Below are 24276 nucleotides of genomic sequence, written 5' to 3'. Positions count from 1 at the left end.
TGGAATAGAAAATGATTTAATACAAACTCCAAAGAGTCAGAATTCTATTGTAATAAAATTAAAGCAAACCTTGTTTTAGTGAGAGGTTATACATGCTCTAATTATAAATGTCCACATGGAAGAAACAAGAGTGATTTTTGCATATGCTATGGATAAGATAACACAACACCCCTTGAGAAGGAACCTCTTGGCTCAGACATCGCTTCCTGACTGGGAAGGTCTTTCTGTGCCTGCAGCCCCTACCAGGCCTCCAGGGAGCAGGTACCCTTGGGACATCGCCAGGGCTACCCGTACCTCCCCTCCTGGCTTCAGATGCGAGAATGCTCCTTGCCTCATTGCTAACCCCATTCAACACTGCCTTGTGCTCTGGGCCACAGCCTAGTTTTCAGCCGTCCTAGCTTGGTGATGGACTCTTCCATGCTCCAGAGCCTGAAATCCAGGCAGTCCATCAGTACCTGTCCTCACCAGCACTGAAACCGCCGCTGGCTGTTCCACATTGTGCAGCCTCAGACCCGTCAACTGAATGATCTGCTGGAAAACTCAGAAGTCCAGCACCGGTGCCCATCGCTCATGTGTCATTTGATTTTGCAAATCCAGGAGAAATGTTCTGTCTCTGCTGAGGGGAAGTCATGTGATGTAGTGATGGGAATCATGGACGTGCATGACACGATCTGCCAGATCACCCTTACCCGTCCCCCTGTGAAACCTGGACATGCTCTGGTCCCTTGCAGCCTCCTAACCTTGTAGGTTCAACAGAGGAGAACCCATGCCCCTTCTGAGTTTGCTTTGAGCCTCAAATGAGGCAATAGGTGAAGTTCTTGGAAGACAGTGGTTGCCCAGTTAGCTTATTACTGCTGCTTTTGCCATCATTGCTGTCAGTCACCGAGGAAACAAAACAAGTATGGGATGGGAAAACAGTTTTACAGCTGGTAAGAGCCTGAGCCAGGCAGCTTGGCCATAAAGTCGCACTGGGTGGATGGCTAGCAAAATTGGTGCCTGGGACAATTTGAGTCATATCAAAAAATGACTTACAGAACTTTTGAATACGTTTTTTAAAACCCACCTTTTACCATAGCTTTGTATTAGAGAACAGTTCCTCAGGGTAATTCTCGAGGTGGGAGGTCAGTGGATCTGCTTTCTGTGTACTCACTGATTAGATGTTCATGGAGCACTCCTCTGTCCCTCAGCTCTGCACCCAGAGGGTCCACACGTGAATCACATGTGAGTTCCGGGAATTCTTCACTTGACCAGGGAGAGGGAAAGCACAGAAAGAAGGGTTTGCCCAGTGCCTGGTGTGTGCCGTGCCTTTCGTGTTGCACCCCAGTGGTTCTGGGAGCTGCTACCAGCAAACACACCCTTCTCCAGGTTGCTTCTCTACAGACAAGGAAAGTGAGACACAGAGAGGCTGAGTGATTCATTCATCTAAAGTCACACAGCTATGATCAAGCCAGGACTCAAGGCTGGATTATGCCAGCACGTCTAGAAGGGGAGGGAAGGTGTACACATGAATCACTCCATTGGAAATGTCAAAAGATGCTTTATGTGACAGTGAGGCGCAAAGGGACGATGATCGTTATCCCAAGGAGAGAGGGTTTCCTTTGTCTCATGGAATTTAGGAAGAGGAGGGAAGGCCTTTGAAGAGGGAGAGGAGGGCAAGGGGGAGAGGGAGGAGGAGGAAGGGGAGGAGGGGGAAGGGGAGGAGGAGGAAGGGGAGGAGGGGGAAGAGGAGGAAGAGGGGAGGAAGGGAGGAGATCAAGAGGAGCCACCTCAGGTTGGGGCCTAGTGTGCTGTGAGTCTCATTTCTGACTTGATCTCACAACGGTTGTTTTAATTGAGGTGCAATTTACATGCAGTAAAATGTGCTCTATTTAGTATACAGTAGTCTGAGTTTGACAAACATTATGCCATGACACTCCCACCACTATCAAGACACAGATATTTCTATTGCCCAAACCATCCCTGGCACCCTTTGCAGCCTCCACTCTTCTCCTGGCCCCGACCACACCCATTTGTGTCCAAACACAATGTCTCCACCCCAGAATGTCACCTATGTGGAGTCGTACATAGTCCTTGAGACCCCTCCAGGAGACTGCCTGCAGATGAGTGCTCGTTCTTGAAACCAAAGCCTCTCTGTCTTCAGCATTTTCCCTGGGCTGTGCTTGTCAGAGCCTCACCATGGGCACTTGCAGCTGCAGACGTAATTCCAATAAACCTCCACTTATTGGGATTGTTTGGAGATGGTGAATTGATTCAACTGGGCGGTCCCAAGTGAGTCATTTGAGGTCCCAAGTGAGTCATTTGAGGGCGACCTAGGGACAGGACGGTTCCTGGCTGTGTCTGGAGAAGCTACCTGTCCCCTGTGGTGGTCCAGGCGCAGGTAGGACCTCTGGCATATCCATGGCTCCTGACCCCAGTGGGGCTGCTGGTACCATGGGCGTGTGGGGGAGCTGAAGAGTCCATGCTAGGAGCAGCACCTGATCCACTAATTAAGTCAGGAAACAACAGATGCTGGAGAAGATGTGGAGAAATAGGAACACTTTTACACTGTTGGTGGGATTGTAAACTAGTTCAACCATTATGGAAAACAGTCTGGCGATTCCTCAAGGATCTAGAACTAGAAGTATCATATGACCCAGCCATCCCATTGCTGGGTGTATACCCAAAGGATTATAAATCATGCTGCTATAAAGACACATGCACACGTATGTTTATTGCGGCACTATTCACAATAGCAAAGACTTAGAATCAACCTAAATGTCCATCAGTGACAGACTGGATTAAGAAAATGTGGCACATATACACCATGGAATACTATGCAGCCATAAAAAGGGATGAGTTTGTGTCCTTTGTAGGGACATGGATGCAGCTGGAAACCATCATTCTCAGCAAACTATCACAAGAACAGAAAACCGAACACCGCATGTTCTCACTCATAGGTGGGAACTGAACAATGAGATCACTTGGACTCGGGAAGGGGAACATCACACACCGGGGCCTATCGTGGGGAGGGGGAGGGGGGAGGGATTGCATTGGGAGTTATACCTGTTGTAAACGATGAGTTGATGGGTGCTGACGAGTTGATGGGTGCAGCACACCAACATGGCACAAGTATACATATGTAACAAATCTGCACGTTATGCACATGTACCCTAGAACTTAAAGTATGATAATAAAGAAAAAAAGAAATGCACTTGCTTGAAGAAACAGAACATAAAACTGTGACCATCACTACAGCAGCTGTGGCAGCACAGGGGTCTGTCCCCCATAATGAATCATTTTAGGAGTTAAAGAGGAAAGCACAAATCGCTTAATAGTCTCTGAGGAGTGAGTGAGGTGTATATGAGTGAGTGTGTGTGTGTGTGTGTGTGTGTGTGTCTTGATCTAGATATCTGTAAAATATAAAAGTGATTGACTAAGATTAGAATTTTATCATTTTTAAGGAATGGAAATAATGGGTATTGGAGTTGGCAGGAGGTTGGTTTAAATTTCAAATGTTCTATTCGGTAAGCTTGTAAAAAAATCATTAATGTTAGTGCAGGCTCTCTCAGCCTCTGATTTCTCAACTGTAAAATGAACTTCCCATTTCCTGCTTCACAGGATTGCTTTGGGAATTGAGTGGGATCCTTAGGGCCTAACAGTGTGCTGGGAGCATGGGAGGAGCTTGCACAGTGGCCTTGTCTTTAGGTGGTCAGCTGAGTGGTAGGAGAAGGGTGTTTCCAGAATTCTCTCTGTTCGTCGGGTGATGAAGATGCCAATTCCTGCAGCCTCACCTGGCTCACCTGAGGGTGGCTGCTTCAGCATCAGTGGGTGCTTTTCTTCTCACACGCCGTTCCATCTTTCCCTTGCCTCTGTTGATCTGTCTATTCAGATGCCGTGAAATGTGCCCACCACCCTTTCCATCTCTTGTTCCTCTCAGTTCCCCAAGGGGGCTGTTCCGTTCTCCAGCACATCCTCAGGACTAGGCTGAATATTGCTTCTAAGTCCCCATTTATGACTAGCAATCATAGCAATGCTTAGTCAACTCTACCAACTTTCATGGAGAAGAATTTTCTAGTTTCTCCTTTGAAACTAAAAAGTTTCAGGGAGGATACTGTTAGTTCTTTTGAAATGAAAAGTTAATTTTTAAGCACACCTGTCGCAAAAAGTAGAATATGGGATTCTTAGCATCAGTACCTAGAAAAAGGAAAGGCTCTGCATCGCTTCATAAATCTATCAGATTTGTCTTCCCTTTGCTTCAAACCAACTTTCTGTTGGAAGCAGGGCCAGTGGACAGTTAGGTGGATTACAGATCAGTGATGAGTATTTTTGGTTGCTGAGTGACTGGTGATGGAGGGTGCTGAAGTGTGAGGTCAACTGTCCCTTTGGCCAGCTGATTGTTAGCATGCCGGGGAGCACAGTTGGGCATTGCCTAATCTGTTTTCAGCCGGGATGGAAGGGATATTTTCACATATATTTTTTTGTCTTCTCCATTTTTTGAGTGACTTTTGAAATACTTCTGAGTGCCTCTTAACCCTCTTGCCTCCTTGTGGGAAAGCCACGTTTCAGTACCAGGGTTGGGGTGGAAAGAGAAGGATTCCCTGCAGGGAGGGTGGGTAAGGAAGTCTGTTGCTGCAGGTCCTCCAAAGAGACAAGAATGTATGTTCTGTATTTTCTTCCTTCTGGTCCTTTTCAGGTGATAAGCCTCACTGGTATGTCATGCAGCGGAAGTCATTCAGGGCCATATTTATGTTTGTTGGATTTTGAACTAAGATCCAGCCACAAGGAAATCGTTGCCAGACAGTGGACAGGCTCCCTCGGGAGGGGAGGTCCTTGGTGCTGTTGGCTGGGTCTGGTGGCAATGCAAGGGAAAGGGGACACCGAATGGGATGATTTATCCTGGACTGAGATGTGGAAAGGTTCTCCTCCTGCATCCGCAGCTGAAGAGCTATGGGATCCCTGCGAGTTACTTCCTCCCACTCTGGGATCAGGTTCTAAATTTGCAGAATGAGGGTTGATTCAGACTTCCCCATACTCCCTTTCAGATGGAAGCAAAATGTTAAAATATGTTATTTAAGGATATAAAAAGGTGGAAGGGGCAGACGAGTGGCAGGACCCCACCTTTGAGAATTCTGTCCTTACCCCACCACCTCCTCACAGCAGTGTCAGCCCTGATAGCACGTCAGGTGCCAGAGACAGAGTGGAGACTTGAAGCCCTGCAGCCTCCCTCACCTAGTAGGGGCTCCTCACCCTCCCTGCCCCTAGGAGTTCGTCAGGGCACCACGAACCCCACCCACAACCCATGTCCAGGAACCACAGATGGGAGTTTTGTTGGCTATGTCATTTCTCTGGTCTGGATGCTGAAAATTACTTTCTATGTCACTTTTCCAAACCAGAACCATATTATCAGTAGCATTCTGCCATCAGTTAAGGAGGGTATCCTTTAATGACCGATCAGCGCCTTTGGGGGCTGCAAACAACAGGGTGTGGGCTCCTGTTTGGTTTCTCATTGGCAAGACTGGCAGTCAGCCATGCAATGACCCTGCTTCCACACCCCTGTTAGGTTTCATTTCTAGGCAGGATTCTCTTTTTATTGCTCTTGTCCTGCAGCTTTTGCATTGAGTCTTAGAAAGCACAACAGTGGCAGAAGGTATTTAAGGGAGGCTCTTTCCTGTGCGTCCAGTGTAGAGGCAACAGTTTCATAGGTGAGAAGATAGACGATACAGAGGTCAGAAGACAGATATTTACCCAGCCCTGCCACTTGGAGCTGTGTGGGTTTGAGCAATGAAACGCCAACCTCACAGGTGGCAGGAGGATAAAGGAGATTGGAAATGGCAGATAGCATGGTGCCATTTGCTTGCACCTGCTGTTTGCCAGGGCTCTGTCTCATTAATCTTTGCGCCCCTGGTTCCGAGCACATTGTGTCCAGATAATGTTCAAATGTCCCCTGGATATCCGGTCCATGCTTCCTGCTTCATGGGCTAATAGGCTAACCTTTAGGGTCACGACTTTTGTTTTCTTTGGAATTTAGAACCCTTAAATTGGGTGACTTCATTTACTTTTCCAGTTGTGTTCATTATCAGTTGGAGACCAGCCAGGTCAGTAGCGATGGCCGCCCTGTTTCTACCTCTCACGAATGGGTGGACCTGGCTGTGCTGCCTGGGAAAAGGCCCAGAGAGCGGGGACGCCTGGGCTGCAGGTGGCCAAGGGCTGCACGGCTCTTCTACCTTCAGATCCTTGTGGGCTGTGTGTGTGTTTGGTTTGGGTTGGTGGTGGTTCTTTGTTTGCTTGTTTGCTTTGCCTGCTAAGGCAGCTGAGCTTTCCAAAATAGCTCCCCAGATTTTGTCATGTGTGAAAAAGCTCAAACTTTTAGCCTCTCACTCAATACTCACCTGGTGTCAGAAGCTGTTCTCTAATGCTAGAAATGTAAGGGAGAGCAAAATAAAGCAACCCCCTGCCCTCAATGAGCCTGAGTCCCAGTGGGTGAAGGTGCAGTTCTTCTGAATGCAAGTATGTACTCTGGATAACAACCCAGTGAGGAAAGGGTGGTCAGGGCAGCACCTGTTGAGGAGGTGAGGGAGATGAGATGCAGAGAAGGACAGGAGCCAAAGCCCCGGGGCAGGTGCATGCTTGCAGTGGACTGCTGGGAACAGGGCAGGCAGTGAAGAGATGAGTCCAGGGGGCGGATGCCAGGCCCTGTCCACTATGGGAAGAGCCTTTCATAGTAATTATGAGTGCTCTTACTTGGAGCCTATGAGCTGGGTACTTTATGTCCATATTCTCTAGTTCTCATAACTTTGAGAGAAAGATGGAAAGCATCTTTGTGTCTTTCATTCCATTGAAAGATAGGAAGCATTCTGTTTTATAAATGTAAAACCAGGAAACTGAACAGCCTGAATGTCATGACCAGGAACACACACAGAGTAAATGGTGGAATGGGGATCCCATCTTCAAGGATAAAGGCAAACAGCCGTCTCCTTTGTCTAACTGAAGTTCAAGTTCTTTCTTTTGCAAAGTGATAGCCCTTTACAAGAAAACAGGATAGGAACAGTGTGTTCCAGAGGCCCCTTCTCCTTCCCTCCCCCTGAGGCTGACTCTCCTGCCCCCCCTGAAGACCACTGGAGTGTAGGTGCAGGGGGTTGTCTGTGGAGCTCCTGGGATGGCCTACCCAGGGCTCTGCACCTTTAGAAAGATCTGTGTTGCTACAGAGTGATTCAGAAGATTGACCAGTCCTATCTTGGAATTCACCTGATAATGTTTCATATTCTTTTCTTGTACATTTAACATTTATTGGGCATTTTCTGATGTAGAAAACTACATATGTGTGTAGCAGGAAGTTTAGCCGGAGTCCAGCCTTGTCTTTGACGCTGGACAGGGCTGGACTGGACCCTCTCTGTCCCATGGCTGTGCTCTCATGTATTAATAGGAAGGTGGTTGAACACCACCTGGGCTGTCAGGATTTGATGAGACTCCGCTTGGAGGGCTCAGAATGGACCTGACATAGATGGAATGTATAGTCAATGGTAATGGAAATGTTGTTTTTAATGCATCTATTATTATTTTAAGATTTCTACCACTAATAAAATAGGATTATTCATACCCTCCCACAGGAGAGGGACTATCCTCTGCCTTACCATTTGGTACGGAGCCTTCTAATCACGTACTGTTCTTAGCAGGCAGGGCAGGGAGCTAGCTGAAGGATTCCACCTCAGACTGATGAATAAGCCCTTTTTGACAGCATTTTAATTCAGATTAGAAGAATTGTTTTACAACTCATTCTTGGGCTCTTTTTTTACGTTATTGTGCCAATTTATTTTAACTCAGATTTAGGGAGAAGGGTGTGGGAAGTCATATAGACTTAGCAGCATGAAATCTGTGACCGTAGTGGGTAGGCTCATGCCCCGGGCTGCGTGGCCCTGCAGTGTGTGTCCTGGCTGCCAGCCAGGCGTGGGAGGGACTTGGTTGATGGCCATATAGCACCCTCCATCGTGGGGAGGAGGAGTAGTCTTTGTCATTTTCACGGAGCAGAAGCTGTTTATCAGCACCTCCTTCTCACGCTCTGAAAACAGCAAGAAGGATTTACCAGGTCTTACATTTGTTAAATTTTCCTGGTAACAGGAAGTCTAAACAGAAATCAAATTAAATTGATGTTTACTCAGGGCCTATAAAGACACTCACCCGTGTGCTATGCCGTTTAATTCTCAGGTCAACCTTTTCATAGAACCATCTACCCACACCCTCATTTTATAGCCAGGAAGCTGAAGGTCAAGGTGAATGCACCAGTTGGTAGAACCCTAAGGGTAGACTCAGGATAGAGCTGGGATTTGAACCAGTGTCCATCTGATGCCAGAGCTTCTTCAAGGGACCACTCTACTTCACAATTGCCTAGTGATTGCATTAATAAATGCATTGCATTTTTCATTTTTGAAATTGTAGAGGTGATATTTGCACGTGCCTTATAATTTAGGCCAGTCTTTCCAGGTGTCTCCTTTGTTTAATTTGCACAGAGCTGGGCGAAATAGGTGTTTTAGTCTCTGCCTGGTCTGAAGCCTGGTCACTCGCTAATCCCTGGTCAGAGCAATGTGAGTCCAGTGCCACCTCTTTGTGGGCAGGGCCACTGACAGAGCCTCCAGGTGTGTGCCCTCCTGGTGCTCTCTAGCAGGTGGGCAGTGGGCCAGCAGGAGCACACAGGCGTCAGGGCCAGTGCACCTGGGTTCTAGGCCCACCTCCCCCTCCTAGCAGCTGCCTGACCTTGGGCAAATTATTTATTCTCTTTGATCCTCAGTTCCTTATAGATAAACAAGAAAATAGGTTATACTGTGAAAATTAGAGAAAATGCACGATGCTCCTGCCCTGTCAATAAAAGGTACTCAGAAAACAGCAGCTGTTACTGAGGCTGTTACCTTGAATTAATCCCATGGCATATGTCCTGTCATCACTTTCCCTGCCTCGAAGACTTGGTTTATTTTCAGCATTTTGTGTAGCATTTCTATTCCCAGACCCTCCCTTCCCTAGGCTTGACTTTAGGATGGAAGTCACGGCCACTGCAGATGGGCCCATACCCCTGTATCCACTCTCCCCACTCCCTGCTTCTCTGCATGCTTTCCCTTGGGCACGGTTGAAACAAGAAGAAAGCCTGACGTGGGCGTGTTTTCAGCACCACACCCCAGTACCTCTCGGGACTCTGTCCTAACACGTTGTCCCAGTGTTTTCAAAAAAGCCAGCAGCTGCTGACCATGGTGGTGCATCAGCCTGGAGCCCGGGGCTATGAGGCACATGCTCAGGGCAGGTCCCTCCAGAGGGCTCCTGGGCCAGGCTCAGTGACTGCTGTTAGGTAGTGGCTCACGTCTCTCAAATTCCAGGTGCCCACGCAGCGTGGGCTTCCCACCACCAGCAGCTCCCTGGCTGTGGAATGCTTGCAGTTTCACAGTTGAGAAAGTAGAAGGTGGGGGAGGCCCATGGGGTGCGGCATGTGCTGACTACAAACTCCAGCTTATTTTAGGAGGCTCTTGGCAAGGACCCGATGTGTGTGATCGCGGCAATTGGCCAGTCAGCACATTGAGGCTCGGGAGTCCCAGAATGCCAGAGTCATGGCCATGATTAATAATAGCAGCCGATGCTTCAGCCCTTCCTGCCCACACTTTAGTTCAAAGTTTTATTTTCTTGACATTCCATGTATGGAAATCAGCGCATACAGGTCAGCCTCAAGTGTCTATGATCCTGAGACTTTCAGCAGGCACCTACTTGGCCCAAACTTGCTGTGCCAAGCAGGAAGACCCAAACCAATTCCTGCACTTTCTCTTTTCATTGAATTTCATATTGACATTTGAGCAGACATTCAGTTTTTTTTCCTTTTTTTTTGGAGACGGAGTCTTGCTCTCTTGCCCAGGCTGGAGTGCAGTGGCGCGATCACTGCTCACTGCAACCTCTGCCTCCCAGGTTCAAGCAATTCTCCTGCCTCAGCCTCCTGAGTAGCTGAGACTACAGGCATGCACCACCATACCCGGCTAATTTTTGTATTTTTAGTAGATACAGGTTTCACCAAGACATTCAATTTAATAGGAATTTGCTACCCAGCACCTAGCCGATGCTCAACAAATGTTAGACAGGTCTATGAACGGAAGCTCTTCTTTGTCTAAGATGAACAGTTCATTCTTGGGGATTTATGAGCCGAGCTGGCCTCAACGTTCACAGTCATGATGAAATTAACAATGAGCCCCAAAGGCAAGATGATTCAAAAGGTGAAGATTCCCAGAGTTCAGAATGACAATTTGTTCTGCATGGAAAGGTAGAAATGATTCAAGTACCTGAAATGTTTATTTGAATGCCTTTTCATTGGCATCCTCCAGAGTATATATAGAACTTTGTGATCTTAGAGGGATCTTTGTCCCTGTTTATTGTAAATCATATTTTGAATCCATTTATTTGTTTAGACAAATGCACACACTCATTCTGAGGGTGGGAGGCTTACTTTCATCCCGGACTGAAAGCCTCTCTCTGGTTTTCTTCCCCGCAGTGCTACACACGCAGGGCCCTGTCGATGGCAGCCTTTATGCGAAGGTGAGGAAAAAAAGCTCCTCGGATCCTGGCATCCCAGGTGGCCCCCAGGCCGTCCCGACCACCAACAGCCCAGACCACAGTGACCACACCTTGTCTGTCAGCAGTGACTCCGGCCACTCTACAGCCTCTGCCAGGACTGATAAGACGGAAGAGCGCCTAGCTCCAGGAACCAGGAGGGGCCTGAGCGCCCAGGAGAAGGCCGAGTTGGACCAGCTGCTCAGTGGCTTTGGCCTGGAGGATCCTGGAAGCTCCCTCAAGGAAATGACTGATGCTCGAAGCAAGTACAGTGGGACCCGCCACGTGGTGCCGGCCCAGGTTCATGTGAATGGAGACGCTGCTCTGAAGGACCGGGAGACGGACATTCTGGATGACGAGATGCCCCACCACGACCTGCACAGTGTGGACAGCCTTGGGACCCTGTCCTCCTCGGAAGGGCCGCAGTCGGCCCACCTGGGTCCCTTCACCTGCCACAAGAGCAGCCAGAACTCACTCCTATCTGACGGTTTTGGCAGCAACGTTGGTGAAGATCCGCAGGGCACCCTTGTTCCGGACCTGGGCCTTGGCATGGACGGCCCCTATGAGCGGGAGCGGACTTTCGGGACTCGAGAACCCAAGCAGCCCCAGCCCGTGCTGAGAAAGCCCTCAGTGTCCTCCCAGATGCAAGCCTACGGGCAGAGCAGCTACTCCACACAGACCTGGGTGCGCCAGCAGCAGATGGTTGTCGCTCACCAGTACAGCTTCGCCCCCAATGGGGAGGCCCGGCTGGTGAGCCGCGGCCCTGCAGACAATCCCGGCCTTGTCCAGGCCCAGCCCAGAGTCCCACTCACCCCCACCCGAGGGACCAGCAGTAGGGTGGCTGTCCAGAGGGGTGTAGGCAGTGGGCCACACCCCTCTGACACACAGCAGCCCTCTCCCAGCAAAGCGTTCAAACCCAGGTTTCCAGGCGACCAGGTTGTGAATGGAGCTGGCCCAGAGCTGAGCACAGGCCCCTCCCCTGGCTCGCCCACCCTGGACATCGACCAGTCCATCGAACAGCTCAACAGGCTGATCCTGGAGCTGGATCCCACCTTCGAACCCATCCCTACCCACATGAATGCCCTCAGTAGCCAGGCCAATGGCTCTGTGTCTCCGGACAGCGTGGGAGGCGGGCTCCGGGCAAGCAGCAGGCTGCCTGACACAGGAGAGGGCCCCAACAGGACCCCTGGGCGGCAAGGTGAGCTGGGGCTCCATGGGAGGTGCTCCACGGGAGGCTAATGTGTGATGAGAAATCAGCCTAGTAGGTTCGCTTTTGGCAAAACCCACAAGGGAGGGACATTTCCCTTGCAGTTTCAACTCTCGTGAATTTTGGCCTAGGATCCAAATGCTGTCATGCTGGTGTGGTCCCTTGGTAGGAGATTTGGAGGGTGGGAGAACCAGGCAGAAGACCTGCTGTTAACGTCAGTGCAGGGGCAGGGGCAGCATGCACTCCGCTGGAAAGGGCCGGTCATGCCTTCATTGCAGAGTGGGCTTCACAGTGAAACCGTTCTCCCTTCATGAATGTTAGTGGATTTACGAAGGAAGCATGCTTACTTCTGTCCTTGTGGTATAGATCAGGGCTTTGTGGAAAAATGCCAGCTACTTCAATGGGGCTGAAGGTTGGGGAGGAAGAGGACTGCTGAGCCCTCAGACAGCTTTGTCACAGGAAGTGTTTAAGCAGTCGTGGTATAAAATGTTCTGATTACAAATACACGTGTCAGAGTTGGCCATGGTGGTGTGGGGGGACTGGTTATGGAAGGCAGTGGCTGGGTGGAGGCTTGGGGTCCACAAGGGGTTCTACCACGGGGAGCAGCTTAGTGATGGGAGGGGCTTGGGGGAGCAGGCTCATGGGTGAGGGGACTGAGAGCTGTGGTGGGACCCAGAGCCATGGGGCCAGGTGCAGGGGCCTCCTGGGGATGCCCCAAAACCAGGTGGGGGTCATGCTAACCGCAGAGAGGCCAAGACTGTACATGTCCTTTTCCCCTGAGGCTGGTGGTTTAGAAACCAGCACAGGGCCTTTCTGCCTAGCTTTGAGGCCTGGGAAGAGCCAGGGCTGGGAGTGGTGGACAGGCAGTGACCTCTGCCTGGGTTATAGTAGCACTATCTTCAAGCTGCATCTATGTAATGGGGCAAGTTGCCTGTTGGGACCAGGTTCTTTCTGTTGGGAAGTCATGAAAGCTGAGGGGACCAGAGAGCTGGAGGTGGTCATGTCGGCCAGGGAAGACACTCAGCAGGCAGAGAAGGGCACTGAAATGGAGCAGGGTTATCTCAGTAGGGGACTGTGTGGTGAGATCATGTGGTCTGGAAGCTCCTGCACAGAGGTGCACACCAGGGGAGGGCAGCCAGGCTGTAGCGGCTATGCCTGGGGGCCGCTGGGAGGCTACAGGAGGTGGAGAGACAGAGCTGTGTTCTGGGAGCCCTGGCAGTGATATGCAGGGACCAGGACCCAAGGATAACCTTGGGCCAGAGAGTGTGGCATCCATATGGTGCCAGGGCCTCCCACATTGGCACGTTGGGATGTGTTGGCAAATGGGGGCCGCTGGCTCCTTAGAGGGACTTACCTCTAAAAGTGAAGACCAGAGAGGTAAAGGACCAGGGAGAATATGGCGATGTGACACCGTGCATGTGATTCCCACCATGTGCTGGTAACACTGATGAGAGATGCTACCACTTATGCCCGCGTGGTTCTTGGTTTAGGTGGGCTGGCCCATGTCATTCTCCTAAGCACCCTGGCTGCAGGCACCAGTCCCTGCCTTATAGTCGTGTTGACGGAGATATCAGTAGGTTACACGGCCTGCCTAGGTTCACATGGCACCACCGTAGTAGAGCAAATGTCAGTGCCCTGCGGTGTGGACTCAGTGTCTCCATCCTCTTTGGAGTCACACAGGTGAGGACTGCAGTCCCAACTCAGGTCTGGGGTGGTCTGGGGGAAGGACCTCACACTCTGCGGATGTTGGTCCTGGCTTCAGGTCTGAGTGTGCCGTGGGCTGCCTGAGTGACGCACGTGTGTAAAAGGCAGTGTCTCTGTGAATTTCTCTTCACTCCATCTGTGAGAAGGAAACCCTATCCCAGTGCCTGGCCCAGGGACGGTGTGAAGAAAGGCTCGTCCACATCCACCTCTCACTTACTAGGGGTGTGACTGAGCAAACAGCTGTCATTCCAGGCTGCCTGAGTAACTCCGTCTTTGTATGTCCTCAGCTGGGAGTTTGAAGGAGCCTGGAGAGTCCCCCGTGAGTAGATTATTGGACTTTACAATACAGCTGTATAGCAACCACAAAACCACAGCAGGGTAGCAATTCCTGAACAATGGGTCCAGGTTGATGCATTAAACAAATATATTTGGGAAATTCTGAGTCTACAAAAAAGGCTCCAATGGGAACAAAACTATCTGCAGTATCACACCTGACTTACTTCACCAAACCTTCTTGAAAGAAGTTACTTGGAAACATTAAAATCAGAAGTCTTTTCTCCTGGATAACAATCTCATGTAGGTTTGGAGGAGGCTGGAGGCATCTGAGTGTATGTGGAGAAGAGGACTCCATGGCTTAGGTTAACATATAGTAGTCTCTTGAGGTTAATATGTCTTTCAATTGATTGAATTCAATCCTTTTGATTCCCCGTTCTTGCTGCAAATAAACAATTATAAGGCCTGGAGTTTTAGAAAGCCACATCATATTATCCACCCTCAGATTGGCTGTTTTTAAGTTACTTGGTAAACTCATTATTTATTTATTTTTATTTTTATTTATTTATTTTTTTGAGACAGAGTCTCGCTCTGTCACCCAGGCTGGAGTGCAGTGATGTGATCTCAGCTCACTGCAAGGTCCGCCTCCCAGGTTCATGCCATTCTCCTGCCTCAACCCAGTAGCTGGGACTACAGGCACCTGCTACTGTGCCCGGCTAATTTTTTGTATTTTTAGTAGAGACGGGGATTCACCGTGTTAGCCAGGATGGTCTTGATCTACTGACCTTGTGATCTGTCCGCCTTGGCCTCCCAAAGTGCTGGGATTACAGGCGTGAGTTACTGCGCCCAGCCAAACTCATTACTTTAATAATATTTTTTTTTTTTTTTTTTTTTGAGTCTTGCTCTGTCGCCCAGGCTGGAGTGCAGTGGCACAATCTCGGCTCACTGCAACCTCCACCTCCCGAGTTCAAATGATTCTCCTGCCTCAGCCTCCCGAGTAGCTGGGACTACAGGTGCGCACCTTCATGCCCGGCTAATTTTTGTATTTTTAGTAGAGATAGGGTTTCACCATATTGGCCAAGCTGGTCTTGAACTCCCAACCTCATGATCTGCCCACCTCAGCCTCCCAAAGTGCTGGGATTATAAGCGTGAGCCCCTGTGTCAAACCCAGTAACACATTTTGATTTTGATTTTAGATCCTCTTTAATTCCTTTTATTTTAAAAGTTATTTAGTTATCATTTTGAAGTTGAAGGACTTTCATATCTCAGCAGTAGACCAGTAAAATTCAGTGTATATTTGGGTATTGACAATACAAATATAAAGTATTTGTTAATCTATGCATATTTGACAGGCATCTCAGACCATTTGTCCATTTTTTTCTAGCATCAGAACTAAAAAGATCTCAAAAGATTAGATATAAGCAAAACCGGGTACCAGTTTCCCCAGAGCTTTTTAAAATTGGGAAGTGACCTTCTTGTAGGAACCCTGACACGTGAGCAACTGTCCATGAGCAGTGATGAATGGACACTGAAGGGTTAGCTGCAGCATTGGAAACAGGGCAGAGGGAGCCATGCCTTTCCTGGGAGCTCTGCTTCCTCTTCCAGGACGTGCCTCTTGTGCTAGGTAAGCACCAAGCTGGGAGATGGAGCAAGACTTGAGACTTGCACTTCATTTAGTGTAAAAAGCCTACACAGTGTAGAGGTGGTCTCTGAACAGCCTGCATGGCAGGCTTTTGGATCTCAGTCCAGGACTTTCTGACCTGATAGAAATCCCTTTAAAAAACGCTCACTGGGCTGAGGGAAGCAGATCACCTGAGGTCAGGAGTTTGAGACCAGCCCGGTCCACATGGCAAAACCCTGTCTCTACTAAAGTTACAAAAATTAGCCTGGCGTGGTAGTTCATGCCAGTAATCCCAGCTACTTGGGAGGCTGAGGCAGGAGAATCACTTGAACCCAGGAGGCAGAGATTGCAGCGAACTGAGATTGCGCCACTGTACTCCAGCTTAGGTGACAGAGCAAGCACTCTGGCTCAAAAAAAAAAAAAAAAAATTGCTTACTTCTATAGCTCTCAGGCACTGCAGCTAAGCAGGGAAGGAATCGTTTCTTCCCTCCCTGGCAGGTATAGAAAACACTGGAACTCTTTTTGATTTTAAAATTTAAATTTCAGTAATGACATTTCTCAATAGGAAATGGCTACTTTGGCAAGCAGCAGAAAACAAAAATCGCTAGATCCTAGCAGGAACAAGTGTGGTAGCAAAGCAGCTGGTTCCGAGTCTCTGGGACATCGTCAGAAGGTTGGGGATGCTGCTGGAGTGCTTGCACTTTGAAGGCATCTTAGATCCCCCAACCCATATCCATCTCCTCAGCCAGCCAAAGGAGACCAGGGCTGCTGAGCTGGAGTCCTCCTCTTTCAGCTTAGCTCCATGTGTGAATAGGAAGGATCCTGGCATGTCTGAAAGGCTCATGACATGCCTAGAATGGTACCATCACTTACCCTGCAAGGGGAATCATTTCCACATCTGTGTGCGTGAGGGTCAGCCCCATATATGGTGCGGCATTGCCTGACTGACCGGAGACTATCTTGAGTCTTGCTCACAAGGGGAAATTGTAGACTGGAAGTTCTGAGAACGCCATGTCTACATGAGCCCCTTCTTGCTGTCCTGCCTTCCATCTCATCCATGGACACAGACTGCTACACAGCTTTCTTAATTCTGACAGTAGATGAAGGTTTGTCACAGAGACCTCAGCATCCTGAAGTTACCAGAGTCTTTCACTCTTTGCAGATTATTGCCTCATTATGAGAAAGACCACCACTTGTGGTAGACAGTTGGGGATAGCATTGCCCAGTGCACCTCCGGGGGACTTCTGGGCATCCTGCATTATTTATGAGATGAAAATTATGTGTGAAGGCTAAGTATTTCCTGAGAAAGTCTTTCATACCAGCACAATGATAATAATGGTGGTTCTGCTGCTGATGGTAGTGATGATCATGGTGATGATGATGGTGATGGTGATGATCATGGTGATGGTGATGATTGTGATGATGGTGGTGGTGATGGTGATGATGACAATGGTGATGGAGATGATGTTGATGGTGGTGATGCTGATGGTGGTGATGGTGATGGTGGTGACGGTGATGGTGATGATGACAGTGATGATGGTGATGATGGTGATGTTGTTGATGGTGATGATTGTTTGGTGATGGTGGTGATGACAATGATGATGGTGATGATGTTGAAGGTGGTGATGATGTAGGTGGTGATGATGTAGATGGTGATGATGGTCATGGTGATGATGGTGATGATCCTGATGTTTGTGATGACCCTGATCATGGTGATGATGGTGATGACTGTGATGATGTTGATGGTGGTGATGGTGATGATGATAGTGATGATGGTGATGACTGTGATGATGGTGATGATGTTGATGGTGGTGGTGATGTTGATAGTGGTAATGGTGATGGTGATGGTGATGATCCTGATGATAGTGATGACTGTGATGATGGTGGTGGTGGTGATGGTGATGGTAATGACTCTGATGATGGGGTGATGTTGGTGGTGGTGATGATGTTAATGGTGGTAATGGTGATGGTGATAATGGTGATAGTGATGGTGATGATGGTGATGACTGGTGATGTTGATGGCGATGATGACAGTGATGATGGTGATGACTGTGATGATGGTGATGATGCTGATGGTGGTGATGATGGTTTGGTGATGGTGATGATTGATGAATGTAATGATAGTGATGATGTTTATGGTGGTGTTAGTGATGGTGATGTTGACGATGTTGGAAATAGTAAGAACTGTTACTCTGAGTGCCTACACTGTTTTAAGTACCTTCATTTTCACCGGGACACATAAACAGAGCTCTCATCTCTCTGACTGCACCCCATGGCCGTATCGTAATTCCACAAAGCTCACCCTCTTACACCAGCCAGCAAACCTCTTGAGGGAAGTGCTCATTATTTTTTTTCCCTGGCATGCAGGAAGAGTTCGACATATGTTTGCAGATACAGGGGTCTGGGACAGGCGGAACTGCAGATGATCGTTTGGAGACCAGAATTGCTCTGCTGAATGGGCACTGAGGGGGATTTATCACTGGACAATGTAGAGTAGCCCTGCCCAACCACAAGACCAAAGAGAGGCTGTCCAGAGATGGGATATCACAAAGCTCTGGTGGCTAAGACCTGGGTGCTCTCTGTGCCAGTGAGCACAGTTTTGTGTCATTCTTGTAGAATGGGTGAGATTCAGGCAGTTGGTTCGAGGGCATTTTGCTCCCCACAAGTGTCCGCCAACCATGAGGCCCTGCTCCCTCACTCTGATCTGACTTCTGCCGCCGTCAGTGTTTTGTGGAAGAGGCCCTGGGTGCTGCTTCCAGGCTCATTGTCCCCTACCCACTCTGGGTCTGAGCCTGGTTTCAGCCTGCACGTGGTGGGTTTTTTGCATCATACCCTTTTAAGTGGGGGAAGATTTCAACTGATGATATCCCAGTAACAAAAGAAATGACTCAACCTTTGGAATTTATGATTCCACGGGTGGCAGAAAGCCAGTTCTGTGGTTTTTTTTTTTTTTCATACCTTGAGGGTTCTTTGCTTCATGTTGTCAAAATATTTTATTCATGTTATATCAACCTCCACCCTGTGACGACAGGAACCTGGCAGGCCCTGTTCTGCTTGCAGACAGTGCTGTGGCATTCCCACCAGGCATTCAGTGTCCCTCCCAGACTTGGCACCTACTCTGTTAGTGCTAACCCATGGCTGATAACCTGTGCATCCTAAAGAAAGTTCAGAGCAATGGAAACTGTCAGCTTTTAGTAATTGACCATGGGGTGCCCGTTGATTTAAATTGTGTGCTAAACCCCAACCAAAGGAACCAAATGTGAAAGCTGGAAGAGCGCTTTAGGGTTCAGAAAGCAGATCATCTGCAAGCTCTGATTCCGTGGCAGAAGGCTCACAGCCTCACAAAGTAGAGACATGCAGACAGTCCCGTCTCATTTCAACTCTAGAGTTGGGGAACGTGCCGGGGGTGCTCAGCCAGAGTCTCTCAACCAGGCCTTGTGAGGCAGAGGGATCCTTACGAGGCAGATGGTCTGGAGGAGAAGCAGACTGCGAGAAAGCATAGTGTGCCAGGGAAGTCTGGTGCCGGGGAGTGAGGCTGGAGATGCAGATAGGCCCCCACCATGGAGGGCCAGGATGGGGGCCAAGGGGCATGGCTCTTCCCTGAGGGCAGAGGCGAGCCTCGGAGTCTTGGGCTGGGCCCTTGCTTGGTTTTTTTTCTTTTCTTTTCTTTTCTTTTTTGCATGGTCACTGTCTTACCAGAAGAGAAGGCACTGAGAAGGTGCACTGAGCCCGGGAGCTCCATTAGGGGCCCAGAGACAATGGAGGCTAGCATTTAGGCAGGATGGGGGTGCCATGGGGTGGCACTGGCCTCAAACTCTGCAGAGGAAGAATCTCAGGAGAGAGGGAGGGAAGTGAGTAAGTGGGCCCCAGCGCCTGCCCCCGCAGCAGCTGGACATTGGAAGAATGAAGGGGCCTTGGATTTGGCTGTCAGTGATCTGGATATGGGGGTTTCAGAGCCATGCTGGGGACACAGGGGATCCACGGTACTTTCTAAAGGTCCAGGCGTCGTTATTTCCGTACTGTGTGTTATAACTGAGCAGTCCCCAGTTACGGGCGTCACCCTGCCAGTGCCGGACCCTCGGAGCATGGGGGAAGACACCAGTGTGCACATCTGAGGTGGAGGATGGAGGAGTGACTGCAGCACCAAGCACAGACACTCCTGGAGCCCTCCAAGGACTCAGGCGTCAGCAAGAGACCAGGTCTCATGCCAGTACCTCCGCCTTTCAGGGGCTGTCTTTGGATGGTCACAGTCAGCCCAGGGTCACCTTTTCTCTGAGAGGCTTCCCTTGGCCACTGCACCCTCCAAGCAGCTGGGTGAGGTCCTAGGACCCAGGTCTTATAAGAGGGACTTCTGGTACTCACATCAGAGAACCAGGGTAAAGGAGGTCTGGGAGCCAAGGAGCCAGGGCCCCTGGCACTGGACATGTGTCCACGAGGGACTCTTGCTCTTTGTTTGCTACCGCAGGCAAGACAAGGTTTTTTCTCCATCTGTGAGCATCAGTCTCTGGGGGTGGCTGAGAGAAATGGGATATTTATGTGCCTTGAGAGCTCTAAAAAGAGACTCCTGCCCAGGGGTCAGGACTAGACACAGCTCCTCTCGATCTTCAGACCCCGATGCTTTAGGGCTGTGGATATGAACAAGCCATGTGTATGTGAGTGCACATTTAATAACCGAGTCAGCCCACTGCACTACAGGGAGCTCTGTGGGTGTCCAATTCGGAAAATATTTTAGAATGAGAAACTCAAGTCTGCTCTGGGAAACTGCCATTGCAGTCACTTTCTTTCATTGCATAAAACCAACTTTGGAATTTTAGAGTTGATGAATCATTTCCATTTGCCCCAGAGACTCTCACTCTCCAAAGCAGGGGGACTTGGTTTCCCACCCCGCCACTTTGACGGGCGCTCTGAAGACACTGCTGAGAGGCTCGGGCCACAGAGGAGAAGGTGCTATGTGGGCCTTCTGGGACTTTGAGGTGTGGATTAGAGACCATCTTCTGCTCTGTCTACACTGCCCATGATAGCCACAGCAAGGGATCTTCACTGGCTCAGGCCCAAAATGAAGTATTGTTTCTATAACAGATACCTTCTAATGCTATCTTTACTCTCCTGAGATGAAAGTCATAGCTAATGTAACCTCCTTAAGCACATACTAAAAACTAAATTTAACATGCTAACACTCATGTCAAAGGAAAAATAAAAATAAAAGTAATTCACAAAAAAGTCATTTGCATTTTGAGATGAAAATCTTTGGTCCGGCCCACACTAGAAAACAGAAATTGTCCCTCAGTTTTAAAAAATACTCATTAATTTTTTATTGTGGTGAAATACACATCACATAAAATTTAGCATTTTAATTATTTTTAAGTGTACTGTTCAGTGGTAGTAAAGACATTTGCATTGCTGTGCAACCATCATTAGTATCCAGTTTCAGAAATTTGTCATCATCCCAAAAGGAAACCTTATACCCCCTGAAGTCACTTCCCGTCCACACCTCCTCCCCAAGCCCCTGACACTCACTCATCCCCTCCTGTCCCTGAGGATGTGCCTACTGTGGACATTTTACATAAATGGCGTCACACTATATGTGCCTTTTGTGGCTGACTCCTGTGACGTGTTGTGTGATGTTTTCAAGCCAGCTGTGTTATAGCCCATGTGGGCACTTCAGTACTGTTTACGGCAGAGCAATATTCCACAGCAGGAAGAGAGCACAGTTTGTTTATCCATTCCTCTCTCGATGGAGACCTGGGTGGTTTCCACCTTTGGCCTTGGTGGATGGTGATGCTGTGATCATGGGTGTGCCCGTGTTTGTCTGAACACCTGCTTTCAGTTGTTTGGGGCTTTGCTCAGGAGAGGGGTTGCTAGGTCCTGTGGCAGCTCTGTAACTTGTTGGGGAACTGGTGGGTCCTATGGCCGCTCTCTAACTTGTTGGGCAACTTCCCCCCTGATGCTTGAAAGTCATTTGGTATCACCAGGTCTCTGGCGTGTTTCATTTGTCCACAGAAGCACTGCCTGAGCTGCACTGGAAGTGGGCTGGTCTGTGTGACCCTAACAGCCTGAGTGCTGGCTCAGGGGAACTGCTAATTTATGGAATCCTAGGTAGGTTGTGGTAGAATTCTCTCCCTCTGTCAGGGTGGAGCAGTTTTATAACAACTCCCCAGCAACATGGCTTTTTTCCAGTCATGCTACATGTCCACTGAATTGTGGCTTGATGTGGGCCTCATGCTGGGGCCTGGGATGAGGGGTGAGCCCTCTCTGTGCACCCAAGGCTACCCACACTCCTGGGATCACTCCCGGCTCCTACGGCCTCTGCCAGAAGTCACCGGCTGCGTCACTCCCCAGAGTTCATCAGCCAGGTGGACCCGTGGCAACACTTACGTTCAGCGCAGCCTATGTGGCCCTGAAAGTGGACAGCCCTTGTATCCGTCCTGAGGCACGGGATAGTAAACACCATGGTGATTAAAAGAGGAAATGTTGGCCAGGCGCCGCGGCTTACGCCTGTAATCCCAACACTTTGGGAGGCGGAGGCGGGTGGATCACAAGGTCAGGAGTTCAAGACTAGCCTGGTCAATATGGTGAAACCCCGTCTCTACTAAAAAAAACGAAAATTAGCCGGGGATGGTAGCGCGTGCCTGTAGTCCCAGCTACTCAGGAAGCTGAGGCAGGAGAATCACTGGAACTTGGGAGGCAGAGGTTGCAGTGAGCCGAGATCGCACCATTGCACTCCAGCCTGGGTGACAGAGCAAGACTCCGTCAGAAAAAAAAAAAAAAAAAAAAAAAAAAGGCAAAGTGTTTGGGGAAGAGGCCAGTAAGGTCACATGATGCTGGGTGATCCAAAAAGAAAACCAATCCCTGTGAACAGGCAGGAATTGAAGCCTGTACAGAAGCTCCGTTGATGGGGTCTTTGGGGTCTTTGAGGCAGGGCAGTGTGTGAGGCAGGCGGGGGTTTCCCTTCTGTGGTTTGCAGCTTTTCACATCTGCACGTTAGGTTACAGTTGACTTACAAAACACGTGGTATTGCTGACATTTCTCGTGTTGGAGGGCTTCGTTGTTTGGACATATCATTTCCCTTTTAAATATGCCTTTTTAGAAGAAATGCCACCACCTAGCCATGGACTTCAGTGTTTCCCAGTGGAAAGAATTTTCAATTTTGCAATCTAAAATATGGGATTCCCTCCCTTCACCTTCTGTTGCAGTTTTGCCCGCGCCCTCTTAGAATCAGGGTTAGGCATGGAGACAGCGTGACAGAGGGAGGGTGGGCCTGGGACGGGAAGGCTCTTCCCTGGGTGGGTCTTGATATGTCTGTCAGAACCCTGGCTAATGATTTCCTAACACATTACTTTGTAAAAAAAATGCAAGTTGCACAGCTCTTTAAGGCTATGCCCACCAGGTGGAAGGGGCTGGTCAATCAGTCCTGTTTCAGTTTTGGGAGAAGGCTCCTAAAACCATTTCTGGGAGCATTTCAGCCGGGAAGAGTGTTGGGGCGTCCTTGTCGTGCCACTTTGCCTCCTTTTACACACTGTGTTGAAAAGATTCGTGGGTATGTGTGAATGAGCTGAAGTCTGGAGGCCTCAAGTTCACCATGAAGCAGTCTTTGCCCAGGATTTGTTTTCACTCCTTGGAATGCAAGGAGCTTCCAGAGCCTATCAGGCACACCTGTGTGATGTCGCACTTCATTCCTAGAGGACCATATCAAGAGAAATCAGTAGCTTATGGGGACTTTACCTTCTAATGCCCAGATAGAAAATGAAAGAAGGCATGTTTTAAAATAGGTAATGTTCTAGCATGTCATGAGTTTTCATCTGTTCTATTTATTTTTTAAATTAATTAATTAATTTATTATTTGAGATAGGATCTCACTCTGTCACCCAGGCTGGAGTGCAGTTGGTGTGATCACAGCTCACTGCATCCTTGACCTCCTGGGCTCATTTGATCCTCTCGTCTCAGCCTCCAGAGTAGCTAGGATGACAGGCATGTGCCACCATGCCAGGTTAATTTTTTTTGTATTTTTCTGTAGAGACAGGGTTTCATCATGTTGCCCAGGCTGATCTGGAACTTCTGGTCTCAAATGATCCACCCTCCTCAGCCTCTCAGAGTGCTGGGATTATAAGCATGAGCCACTGTGCCTGGCCCCGTTTTTTCTATGTTTTAATTAACTTATTTATCATTGTATATATTTAAGGTGTTTAACATGATATTTTGTTATACCTATACATGGGGTGAGGATCACTACAGTCAAACAAATGGACATATCCACCACTTTAGCTAGTTACTTTTGTGTAAGAGTACTGACGGTCTACTCTCTTAGTCAATATTGCATCCTGAAGATTTGCTCCAGGAGCAGATTCCATCTCTTAGAATAGGGGTTGGACACCTTGGCTTGCATGTTGGAGTCACCTGGGGAGCTTTAAAAATGCATATGCTAAAAATGCAGGTACCTGCTTCTACCTCTGGTGGGTGGCAGATTGAGTTGGCCCTGGTGGGGCCTGGATGTCAGACTTGCTGTAAAAACTCTCCCCAAATAATGCAGTGCAAATTCAGGGTTGAGACCTGCTGTGATTCTTGAGCTTGGTTGTGTGTTGGAAACACTAGGGAGTTTTTAAAAAGACTGACACTTAGGTCTAACCGTAGGGAGTTTTTAAAAAGACTGACACTTAGGTCTAACCGCTGGAGGTTCTGACTTCACGGGTGAGGCCTGAGCTTCAGGATTTTAGTGATAAAATGTGGACAACGGCCTTTGAGAACCACTGTTGTATATTTGCAGTTCTGTTGTGTGTTTGCAGTTCTCAACTTAGGTGCGTGTCCCAGCCTCCAGGAGAGCTGGCCCTTGGCTCATTGAGGCTGGAGCGTGCCGCAGGGTGGTTCTGACGAGAGCAGGATTTGTGACCCTGCTGTGGAATTTAGAGGACAGCCAGTAGTCACG

At 48.9% G+C, this 24276-nt stretch overlaps 1 protein-coding gene across 6 annotated transcripts in view; it reads left to right on the top strand.

Annotated features, from left to right (window-relative positions):
- The window catches only part of TNS3 (tensin 3), a 307112-nt gene that overhangs the window by 206400 nt on the left and 76436 nt on the right, over positions 1–24276 (top strand). For all 6 annotated transcript variants that reach the window (XM_023226391.1, XM_023226392.1, XM_023226394.3 and 3 more), the window contains one exon: positions 10493–11749. In XM_023226391.1, coding sequence (XP_023082159.1) covers positions 10493–11749 — 1257 coding nt within the window. The remainder of the gene's footprint in view (positions 1–10492; positions 11750–24276) is intronic.

The sequence above is a fragment of the Piliocolobus tephrosceles genome, chromosome 8 (genome assembly GCF_002776525.5).
Source record: "Piliocolobus tephrosceles isolate RC106 chromosome 8, ASM277652v3, whole genome shotgun sequence".
Lineage (NCBI taxonomy): Eukaryota > Metazoa > Chordata > Mammalia > Primates > Cercopithecidae > Piliocolobus > Piliocolobus tephrosceles.
This window is presented reverse-complemented; position numbering and strand designations above follow the sequence as displayed.